We start from the raw sequence: 12,642 nt of genomic DNA on the forward strand, positions 1-12,642 counted from the left end.
ACAATGGTTTATATCTCTGGAAAGAAGTTACTAAATGGTGCCCATATTTTCACTTTAGATGTCCTCTTGCAATATAAAAATTCCCCACAAGTATCTACCCCAAGACCAAGCAGATTTTTGTACCAAATACTAAGATAGAAGAATTACCTCGCAGTTCAGTTAAAATGTCTATTTTTTGCTCAAGAATAGCTTCGAGTTGTGTAGCATATGAATCCACATCATAGTCAACTTCTTCAGTCATCTCTAAGAGGGCCTTTTCATCTTCTAACCAGCGAATAGATTCCTAAAAAGAATAATATTCTAAAAACTTCGTAAAACACATACCAATTTACAAATCCTGCTAAATGTAATCAAATACACTTAACTTATTATTCTCTAATATATTAACAGACATAAAATATCTTTATTCACAGACAGTAAAATTAAGAAGTCTTTCCTTAAATTCAAACAGAAACACATATAATGGGCCGAGCAAGATGGCTTCATTTTTCTGCCTTTAGTCTACCCTGGTAAGGATCTGAGAGCGAATCAAAGACAATCATCATTAAGCAAAGTAAGTCTCAAAACCTTAACAGCTGTCTCTAAAATGAGGAAAGAATGGGCATAATAAAGCTATTGAGCAATTTGATGGGAGCTATGGTAGTCTAGAACTTGTAAGGCATTTGGAATGAGGAGCTTGCAATGTTTTGGATATAGTTTGTCTCCTACGAAACTCATTTTGGAGTTGAATAACCATTTTGAGATATTAAGAGGGTGGAAACTTAATCCAAACATGGTGTTTAGAGGTGGGTCCTTTGGGAGGTGATTAAAGTCATCAAGGTGGAATCCCCATAGTTGAATATTAGTGGCTTTATATAAGAAGAGAGACAGAAAGAACATGAACACAAATGTCTCTCATCATGTGATGCCCTATGCTGCTTCCAATCTCTGCCAGCAAGAATGCCATTACCAAATCAGTCTTGGACCAGATCTGTGAGCCAAAACAAACCTCTTTTATAACATACCCAGTTTGTGCTATTACGTTAATCAGCACCAAAAATAAGACTAATACAGAGCCTCACAAGTCTCTGGACCAAGATGTGATCTTAAATACCAAACACTACTTATTCAAAATTTCTGACTAAAAGAGATCAATGGATAGTCAATTTTAGAAGATTCAAATGTGTTACTAAATAGTAGCTACTTACTATTCATAAATGCTTCAAGGAATTCCTTCTTTTTTGGGGAGTAGTACTGGCATTTGAACTCAGACCTTTGTACTTGCTATGCAGGTACTTTACTGCTTGAGGCACACTTCCAGCCAAGGAACTCATCCTTGACTGATTTGGGGTATGTTTCAGTTTCTATCAATGTAGTAAACTCATACAGATTGTCAACAAGGCCAGATGGATCTGAACTGAAAGGTTTTTTTCGACATAGAAATAGGCATTTTGTAGGTTTTTAGGGTATATAAGATCTCAAAGTTTTACCTACCAATTCACCTTAATGGTTAATTACAACTATACCACAGACAACTGACAAACCTAGGTCTAAGTATCTGAGAAAAACTATATGTATCAATTAGAAAATGGAAATATACTACCATTTTTTCCCTTTTCCTTCAGCTATACACTTAATTTTTATTTAATAAAACCCTATTTTGAGAAGTGGCAGATCATAGTTTAGAGGAACAATATATGGAATTGTAAAAAGAATACTGGATTGAAAGTCAGAACACCAATTCTGTCATTAAGCAAATACAAGACTTCATCTATAAAGGTAGCAGATTGAAGCAGGATCCCAGCATTAGGAAGGCTGAGATAAGAGGATTGTTGAGTTTAAGGCTAGCCAATGCTACACAGTCAAGCTTGGTCTGAAAAAAAAAAAAAAGGAAAGGAAAAACAAAAACCTCAGCAAGAAATGATGGTCCTATATGATAACTTGTTCCAAAAGCACACATAACTTTAAATTACAACTGTCCATTCTCAACCTAATCCAAATACCTAGGGCTCTAAAAGCATTCTTATAGCGCTTCACTAAACCCCTGACAGTCTTAATGTGTATCCTAATTTGAATCGAGCCCTTCATCCAAATGCTTGAATGACCTTGCACTGAGGTACTATAATTTTGTTTACAGATAAAGATTTTTTTCAATACCAAAGAAGAAATAAAGTTGATAAGGAAGACTGAGTTATTGTTCTTTTTCTCAGGAAATCAAAAACTACAAGAAGTGGGGGTGGGAAGAGACAAGCGACAGTACAGTCTTCATAAAAATGTCTACATAGTATCTTTACTTCCTCCTAAGTACTACCACCAGGGTATTTTCTTGCTAAAAACACAGAAAGAGAACATGGTAATACATATCTGTCTACTAAGGAGGATGAGGAATGAGGGATTGCTTGAGCCTATGTGTTCAAAGCTAGCTAGAGTAATACAGCCAGACCTGGTCTCAAAACAAAAAAACATCAAGCCAGGCATGATGGTGCATGCCTGTAACTCCAGCATTTGGGAGACTCTGAAAAAGAAAGATTGCAAATTTGAGGTGAGACTATGTCAAAAAACAAACCAAAAGAGGGGACGATCATACAATAAAAGCACTTTTAATAGGGTGAACACAAATTGAACCCTTCTAGCAGGGACACACACCCCTCATTCAGCTTGCCACCAGTAGTTCAGTCTGAGCAGTAACCCTCCATCTCCTCATGAACTCTTTTCTTCAAAGACTGACATTTCCTCAACAGCTAACAAAGAAAATAGTAGTGGTGGTCAAAAGTTTAACTCTTGTCTAAAAATGGACAACTGCAAAAGAAAGAAAGGGGAGCTAAAAAGGGATGGCAGATATTTTCATATGGTGCAGAGAAATGTTTGGAGTCAGTCTATTAAAAAAATACTATGTGCAAAAAATTCCATCATATGTCCTACAAATACACTACATAAACACATAAATAATTTTTAAGAGTAATGTTATATTGCAAGAGTTATGGAAGCTTTTGATTAGTGTCTGTCAAGAAATATCTTAATAAAAAGGTCCTTTCTTACTTTACCTGGAACACTGCTCTGTGATCTTCTACGACCTGTTCTTCCATTTCTACCATTTGTGAGACAGCTTCATGGAAAGTAAACAATTGTGGAGAAACCTCTTCTTCCTTAAAATAAAAAGTTTAAAAATTATGATATAAAGCTCGTATTTTCAGAGAGTTATTAAAGTATCTTTTTTGCATTTTTTTTTTGGCGGGGTGGCTAGAGGTTAAACCTGGGGGATGCTAAAAAGCACACAGTCTGGCACTGAGTCCCTCAAGTGGTTTTTTAGTGTCAATTTTTAAAGGTCACTTAGAATAAGGAAGTTTGAATGGCAGACTACTAAAATACACATACATGAGAGAAAAAGCCACAGGGTCAAAATAATGTTAACTCTGAATAAGACAACCCAAATTTTACCTTGAGCAAGGAATAATTTTTATTTTGCCCAGGCTTTGCTGCAGAATTACCCTAAAAAGCAATCTCTTTTGGAATAGTCCAACTTTTCAAAAATAAATTTTTTTTGCAGGTTATAAGTATCCTGAGATGCTTTCTTTTCATTAACAATTTACTGCATATACACATAATTTCTGACTTAAGGATGTTTTGTCTTAAAATTTGATGATTTATGATGGCATGAAAGAAAGTATGCACTCAGAAACTGGACTTTGAATTTTGTTTTAAGATAGGGTCTTGCTATGTTGCTTAGGATGAAGTCAAACTGCTGGACTCAAACAATCCTCCTGCCTCAGCTCCCAAGTAGCTGGGACTACAGGCATGCTTGACAGTTTTTACTGAATTGACAAATCAAAATTTTACAATGACAGACACACACCCACAAAAAACAAAAACAAAACATGTACTATGATCTTACAATAAGTCAAAAATTTTTTGGCTTAAAGTTTTTTTCTTTTGGAGTTTTCTTCTCAATGAGTTATTTTTATTTTCTCAAAATGTGCCTTTAGTGATAAAGACAACTATGTAGAAGACCGCCTAAAATTGTTTTGTAAAATACGAGTAGAAAAAGCATTCTTCAAATAAAATACGATTCCAAATGTATGTACAAATTTTGATTACATATTGTAAGTATATATTTGACTCTTTCATCAGTAAGTTATCATCCTAAAAAGTTACACAATCAGGTTAGCCAAAAACCTTTTATATTTTCTTAGGGAAAATATGCATCTGCTTTTTATGAGGACACACTGGCATTTTCTCATATTTTCTTTCCCTCTCTGAAAAACACATAAACATACCTTTACTTGTTTTTTTCTGACTATTTCCTCTTTAAGCCCAGAGTATCTTCTGCCTTTCCTTTGCTTACAGATACTATACAAATTCCTATACTACATAGTGTTTACTTCATTTTTGTCTATACAAACTTCTACTTCTGGAATGCTAATGTATTTGATTATCCATGTATATTGCTTTCATCTCTGGCAATGTCTTAGATTCTATTCCATTTTAATATACCTTTTTAAAAGAATATTGCCACAAAGTCTAATGCTAAATCATCTCAAGTTTAGTTTCCTGGAAGTGCCAAAGCTGAAGAAATTTATACTCTGTGCAGTATGAGTCTACAAAAACTCATTATGTCATACTTAAAATGCCTGCATTAGTTCTGGTCACCTAGCCAACCTCTCCAAATTAAGGCTGTGAAGGCCCAATCAGCTTTGATGATTCTAAGAATGACTACAGTCACTTTCAAAACTTTTGGAGGTAGATGGACTAAGGCTAGGAACTTACTGTCTTCTAAGCTCATAGTTCAAAGAATTCATTTAAACCAGGTTTTCTCAACCTTACAACTACTGACCATTTTTTGGGGAAGTTATAAGGTAGGGGACACTGTACTGTATGGTGTTTAACAGCATCCTTAGCCTAGAAGCCAGCAGTATCACTCCAATGTGACAACCAAAAATATTACCACACATTCTGCCCTAGCCAGGCCAAATCACCTCTGGTTGAGAACAGATGCTGTTAGCCCTGCTTTAGTAATGGACTAATGTGGAACATGGTAACCAAAAGTAAAAAGTAGTATTTTCATTTGTTACTTAGAAAATATCACAACATAACCACTAATTAGGTTGTTTTCAAATACTACTGTATTGCAGATGGCAATGAGTTTAATTGACATAGTATCTGGCATAAAGATGTAAGTTTTAATTCAGGCTTCAGCAATTGCCACTTGCACAAATCTTGGCCAAATTGCTTACACCTCTTCAAATGTCAATTGCAAATACAGCACCACCATATTGAGTTAGGTAATAACTAAATAAAATGCATAGCAAATATATGTCATGTAGAAGCAGCTAGTAAATTTAACATTATGAGAAAATACCATAGTATTATTTTGGGAAGAAAAGAATGATACAGAATATGCATTTCTAAAATGAAATTAAACTACATAGGAAAACTTTATATTCCATACAGAAAAGAATCCTGTCAGTATATTAAAAGCAATTATATCAAAGTATGTATTTGTCTTTTCTTAGGCAAATATTATTTAAGTAATTATGAAACCAAAAATTTAAATCATGCTTTAGAAATTTCAAACATGGAAAAGCAACCAGATTTAATGGATGTCAGCATTTTGCCATGTCTGATTTTTCTCATCCATTTAACACATATGCATGTGGTCATAATTTTTGTTAAGCCTTGTAAATGATGTTTTATCTTAAACTTGTTATTAAAATTTGAATACTGATATAAAATCTGAAAAAAAGTATAGTTTAGAGTGTTGGTAAACCAGAAAGTTGCTTTGGATTCGTGTGTTCTCTGCCCTGCTGTGGTAAGAAAGCCAACCCATAAATGAGTAAGCATGGTTATGTTCTAATACACTTTATTTGTTAAAACAGGTATTTGGCCCACAGGGTACAGTTTACTCACCCCTGCTTTACAGGATAGTTTTCTTTCTTTCTTAATTTTTAGGTGATAGTTTTCATTTACATTCTGTTACTGATAATAAGGTTACATCAGTTACAATTATGTCACTCACATTTTGTTCACAAAGAAGTTTCAGGTCATCTCTTTGAGGGGAACTCCCCACACCCCACTGTGTCTCTAAGTCATCAATCTGGTTTGGTGGATGGTGCATTATTGGACGGACATCACCAGCAGCAGTAGTATCTACAGTCAGTTCTTTCACCCTATAAATATATAAGAATCTAAAATTACGACCCAATGCAAAGAAACTAGAAAATATCAACCTATTCAATATAAAAGCATTTCAATTAACATACTAAGACTGATGATGTCACCTTTCTACATCAAATTTATCTGAACTCTGTGAAAACACTAAGGGGATATTTGGTTAATTCTAGGAGTTTACTTAAGCAACTTTACAATTCAAGTATAATAATTGTATATACTAAGTGAACATTAAAAAGTATGTAGATTCAGTATTTCAGACAAATTATTATTGCCTTACTTGTATAAGACAAAAATGTTAGAAATGCATTTAGATCCATAAATAGAGCACGTCCAAATCAGGGAACTCAATATACCTTACAGATTTTTGGTAGTCCCTAATGCTCAATTAAAATAGCTTAACATGAAATTTTAATGTTTTAAACATTATACGATTTTAATTTCTGTCACTTTGAAAACATTTACTCATCATATTAAATTTACACATTTGGGAAACAAACAAGAGGACTCCTGTTAATTTCATTTGCAGATAATAGTAAATATGCAAAAGTGACATCATCCTTCAAAAAATGAGGGAAATAGGAAGCTTGAATTATAAATCAACATTTTAAAGCACACAAATTAATAAAGGACATAACAATGCAGACCATGCAGTACAATTCACCTGCCAAATAAAATGAAAATGAAAAATGGCTCAGGACAAAAGAAGTAAATGAAATGTGTGTATGCAGACAATTCCAAAGACGCTATTAAAATAAACATCTTATGTACAGAAAGAACTAGACCTGGTAATCGAAGGAGAAAAGTCGTCATACTCATAAGAAGGAGAGAGATCAGGGCGACTGCCACTACCCTGTGAGAAGGGAATGTCTGATGGACTAATTCCAAACTCCTTTACTCTGCAGTACCAAAACAGCAACAAATTAAAAGAAAATGTTCTTGTCAAGACAGCAATGCACATTTCAAGTTTTCATTTAATACTCTTTTGTTTAGAAAAGGATATTAATATGATTGTAACAATATATTTAGAACATTATTTTACAAATGCTCCATTTTAAGACATTTTTGAACCTTTTAGTCCTGTTGATCTCCTACTCAAAGAACCTAAATCCTTCCTTTCTGGTATATTTTCTCCTTTTCTCATAGTGCTTCCTAGAAATTTAACTAGGCCATTACTTAAAAACGCCTCTTATTTTAACTCCGTGACCACTCAAATTAATTTTCTCATGAATATTTTGTTTGTTAGCATTAGTGAGTCCTCAATACTTTTGGAGTCCACAAATTGAACACAAGAGAACTAAGTCCTAAATGTCTTAAGACCACCATTATTTACAATGAATTAACTTCTGCTTATGTTTAGCTACAAAACAGCCTTCATATGATTGAGAAACTAGTAGCTCAAATTTTTGTGGTTGATTCAGATGAAGAACCATGATTGAGAATAGCTGTTGGGGAAGGAATTTATACTGTTTTTGTTAATGTCTGCAATAGTTATATTTAACCAAACTGTGACTTTCCTCTCCCCATCTTAAGTGATTTCCTATACCTATTGTCCTTCTTTTGGTCTAACCTCTTTCATATCAGTAGGCAATATTTATTAAATACTTCCTATTTAGCAGGTATTAGAATTAATATTTTTTAGGCAGTATATTAATGCAGACCTTACAAGAATCTTGTGATATTATTTAGCTTTTAAAAAGATGAAAGATTTATATGATCTGAAGAGAAACCAGAGTATTATTTCCAGTTTTTAGATGAGAAAACTGACTCAGAGAAATAAAGTATCTTACCCAAGCTCATTCAATAAAAATGTGGTGTAACTGAAATTCAAACTTAGCCCTGAGTATAAATCCTATGCTATTTAAACACTTCAGTATACTAACTAAATTGTTTTTCTCATGACTTCTCTTAGGCTGAACCGAACATATCAGCAATTTTGACTTTGTATGTCAAAATTCAGTGAAATACTAGTAACTTCACACAGGTTAAATTTATATAGACACATACATATTTTCTACTTACAATTTTTCTTTGATCTATTGCTAATATCTACCATCAAAGGTTCAATACTAGCTCCATCTGCCCTTTCATCCTTATTTTTTGGAGACAGGTCTTGCTGTGTGTTCCAGGCTGGCCTCAAACTCAAGATCCTTCTGGTCTCAGCCTCCCAAGTGCTGAGATTACAGATGTGTGCTAACACACCTAGCTCAGCCCTAGATCCTTTAACACAATCACTTTGGAAAGTGTATTTACCATACACATGCTGATAAATATGAATTTCTAATACTAACTTAAACACTTTTTACTCCCAAACCTATTTCTCATCTGCCTCAGAATCTCCTAATTTAGATACTCTACATTAGGCTCATCCAAAAATTTTTTCTTGTATCTGATACCTTCTTGTACAAGTCATATAAAAAGGGTCAACTCTAACAAAACATTATACTTGGACCTAAATGAAATAAAGGAACAATTAGATATAGATTAAGAATCCCTAACTCAAAAAAGCATGAAATCCAAAATGCTTCAAAACCTGAAGGTTTCTCAGTGCCAACAGGACAACCACCAGTAGAAAATGCTACACCTGAGCTTTTGTGATGAGTAAGTCAAAATGTAGTTACGTTAAAAATATTTTTATAAAATTACCTTCTGGCTATATGTATATGAAACATAAATGAATTTTGTGTTTAAACTTGGGTCCTGTCCTCACAGTATCTCATTATGTATACGCAAAGACCCCAAAATTTAAAAAAAAAAAAAAATCTGAAATACCTGTGATCTCAATCAAATGCTTGACCTGTACTGCACTTTCATATTAGAGGGAATTCTTTATAGTTAAAAGTTTTAGGACACAGGAGGATTTTGTTTCAATTCTGTAACATGGCAAAAATATACCACATTAAGTTATTCCTTCTCTCCCATGAATAATCCTTGAAGTAAGAGTCATTTTAAATTAATGATAAAAATCCCATATACCAAAAATATTAATACAAAGACAAATCAGAAGTAACAATAAAGGTTTGCAGCTAGGATCTTATAATTCAAACTTTAAAAAGGATTAATTAAAATTTGAGTACTGCTAAATTTTATTACATTTTGAAGAAGCTATTATATTTTAATACCTTGATACAAAAGGTCAATAGGTTTACACTTTTGTGGATGTTCTGGTTTTGTCTTTGTGGTGGGGATTGAACACAGGGCCTAATGTATGTTAGGTGAATGCTCCACCACTGAGCTATGCATCAGTTAGCCAATAGGTTTATACTTTCCAACAGTGTTATTACCATTAAAAAGCTTTCAAGAGCTGGAGCTATAGCTCAAGAGGTCCTAAATTCAAATTCCAATTCCACACACACCTCTCCTCAGTTGAAACAAAAGAAGCAAAGAACAAAGGGGATTATCTAATAGCTACATATGTTGTTCAAGGATACGCTCAGTAGTAAGCCTACTTTTAAAACGTGAAAAAGAAAAACGAGAAAATTATTCTAAGGAAGTCAGGTTACTGCAGGGTAGATTTAACAGGTTTGGACCAAGTTATTTTGAATTTAGATCAGTAAACTCTGGGAGACTGGTAATATTTTATTTCCTGATCTAATGACAGTAGTTTTCATGTATATGTATTTTACATTTTAAGAAAACTGAAAATAAAATTTTCATTATGATTAAAATGAAGAAGCAGGACACGTTCTGATGAGCAAAATTAAGACAATGTATACTTTAGAATTCTGAGGAATTTTAGAATTAGATTACAAAGATTTTTACTTTTAGATTATAATCATAAATGTATTTAAAACTATGTAAATAGCTACTCAAAACAAGAGTAGTGAGTACAAAAACTCTATGGAATAAATGCCCAGTCCCAGGGCATTTGAAGCTATTCATGACTGTAAGGAATAATCTGCCTTATGTGTACAATGCATTTTGTCCTTCCATCTGTAATGATCTAGTTGTTTATTAAAGTTGAAAATACTATTGACATGAATAATAAAATACAATACAATTATACTGTATTTTTACTAAAACTCTAGGTTCCCCATAGAACAAAACAATTTAAGAAATACAGAATAAGCACCTTATTTTCAAAAGCTTCCCCCCAGCACTGGGGTTTGAACTCAGGGCCTCCTGCTTGGTAGGCAGGCACTCTACAACTTGAGACACTCCACCAGTCCATTTTAAAGTCTTAATAGGAAGAATATGCATGACTCAAATGTAGTAAAACATAAAACAAAACTTCTTGAAATGGAAAAACATAATCATGTTCTAGAACAGAAGGTAAATTTTACTAAAGATACCAGTCACTTCCCTAATCACACAATACATTCTCACTCGTTACAACTTTACAAAATGAGTCTAAATACTGTCATCATAAATATATGTAAAAATTTTGTTTTGAAAATTCGAAGAACAATGTAGTAAAGTTTGCCCTACTAGGTTTTTCTTGTTTGTTTTTGAGATAGGATCTCACTATGCAGTCCATTCTGATGTGGAACTCAAGATCCTCCTGCCTCATCAGCCTCCCCAGGGCTATAAGATTACAGGTATGCACTACACCACACCTGGCTGCCTATTAGATATTAAATCATACTAGATACTACACTAATTTAGTATTAGATTTCAAATTTCAAAACGGAAAAAACATCTGTCATACCTATTTGCATATCTTAATGTATTAAGAGTATTTTCACAGGATGCCATTCCTGGAGAGATTGTGGCAATCTATAAGGTAAAAAATGCAAAGTTAAAATGTAAATAATTACGACAACAGTCCTGACAAATAACTCCTTTAGGTCTAATCTTATAGTGGTTATTTAAAAATATTTGTTAGTGATTTCTTTTCTCTAATTTGCTATCTCTTATCTGTAAACATATAATTAAGAAGTCCATTTAAAAATAAAAACCTCTGAAGAAACCAGTTATTATTAAAAATCCAGCAGACAATGCTGGTAAATACTTACAAGGGAACAGCACTGAGTGACTATGCACTTTGGTCTAATTTTTTTTTTTGGTGGTACTGGTTTTGAACTCAGGGCTTTACACTTTCTGGGTAGGTGCTCTACCACTTGACCACACCTCCAGTCCCCCAATTTATTTTCTTTTAATAGCCTTTTGCCAGAGGGCAAGCTCGGCTGCTGTCACATATGACAACTAAAACTCTAGCAGAAACTTGGAGTATTACTGCTTAAGAAATTAAAGGGCATAATATGGGTATGGGGACCACAGCAGCTTTCCCAGGAGGGAGAGAAACACTGATAGGGAAAACCCAAATTTTACATGTAACTGCCCAAATTGTTGGCTGACCCCTGAGGTAGGCATTCACAAGACAAACTACAAGCAATACAGCTAAGTCTAAAAAGATTACAATTTTAACTGCTGCCTAAACCAGGGAAACAAGAATTTGGGGTAAGTTCTGTCATGTTAATGTCTATTAAAACAAGTAAAGACAATAATCTTAAGAGGAAATTAACAGAAGAGCTTCTACAAGGTATTTCTTCATAATGTTTATACATGTAACTTTGATGTGGAAATTAGTACAATGCATTATAAATGCAATATAATCCTTTCTGTCAGACTGGCAGGGAACCCATCTTAAACATCACCCTACTCTCACAATACAAGGATTGAAATTATTAGAATTAACATATACTCAAAATTTTTTTCCACAGATGTTATGTATTTCTTAAGGAATAAAATAAAACAAAAACAAAAATATACCTACCATGCAGGTACGAGAGTTTTCACCTATGAATGAATCCCTTAATACCTGAGTGAGTTTACTTGCTCGGAAAGGAGTATGAGGTTTATTTCTACCTAAGGCTCTGATGCACTCCTGAAAGTTAAGAAAGCAGGTGTGAGAGATTAGGCTTTCTTATAAAAAATGATCTTAAATAAATATTAAGAGCTCTCTTACTACAACTCTAACAGGTAAGGCCTAATGCGTTCTAAAAATTCTAGTATGGTTACAGCATTTAAACATATTCTCATAAATGTTAATTCAAAATGAACAACAAAAACAAAACCTACTTTATTATTCCAAAAAATACCTCTGAAAACTATGACTAGTGTTCAAGGATGACAGGCAATAGGAAAGCTGTGAAGCATTAAAATTTTATTTTTTATTTTAGTTATTTTTTTTTGATGGTACTAGAGTTTGAACTCAGGGCCTCAAGTTTGCTAAGCAGGTAATCTACCACTTAAGCCACACTTCCAGCCCATAAAAGTTAAAAGTTTAAAGTGCATTCCAAAAGAAAAAGTACAGATCCTTTATTGTAATCCTCCCAACCTTTGCTTTTCTAGTAAAGGAAAAGATAATGATGACCTACCTGGTCCCCAAAAATGTGGCCACTTGACATTTTTTCTAAGAAACTATTTCTTAGCTCAATTCTGTGGCCCCTTGCCTTCTTGCCTAAGAAAATATGACTAATTATGGCTCTTTAGGCCATAATTCTGAGAGCAGCCTCAGAATTGGCCTGCCAAATTGCATATCCTTTATCCCATCTA

The 12,642-nt window shown here is 33.6% G+C and overlaps 1 protein-coding gene across 6 annotated transcripts in view; it reads right to left on the bottom strand.

The window, feature by feature from the left end:
- The window catches only part of Kif2a (kinesin family member 2A), a 67,696-nt gene that overhangs the window by 3,251 nt on the left and 51,803 nt on the right, over positions 1-12,642 (bottom strand). For 4 of the 6 annotated variants that reach the window (XM_074077429.1, XM_074077427.1, XM_074077426.1 and 1 more), the window contains exons 15-20: positions 11,861-11,971; positions 10,793-10,860; positions 6,930-7,043; positions 5,993-6,143; positions 3,024-3,125; positions 148-283 (exon numbers count right to left, since the gene is read on the bottom strand). In XM_074077429.1, the coding sequence (XP_073933530.1) occupies positions 148-283; positions 3,024-3,125; positions 5,993-6,143; positions 6,930-7,043; positions 10,793-10,860; positions 11,861-11,971 (682 nt within the window). The remainder of the gene's footprint in view (positions 1-147; positions 284-3,023; positions 3,126-5,992; positions 6,144-6,929; positions 7,044-10,792; positions 10,861-11,860; positions 11,972-12,642) is intronic. The other 2 variants (XM_074077431.1, XM_074077430.1) reach the window with 1 other exon arrangement.

The sequence above is a fragment of the Castor canadensis genome, chromosome 6, assembly GCF_047511655.1.
Source record: "Castor canadensis chromosome 6, mCasCan1.hap1v2, whole genome shotgun sequence".
Lineage (NCBI taxonomy): Eukaryota > Metazoa > Chordata > Mammalia > Rodentia > Castoridae > Castor > Castor canadensis.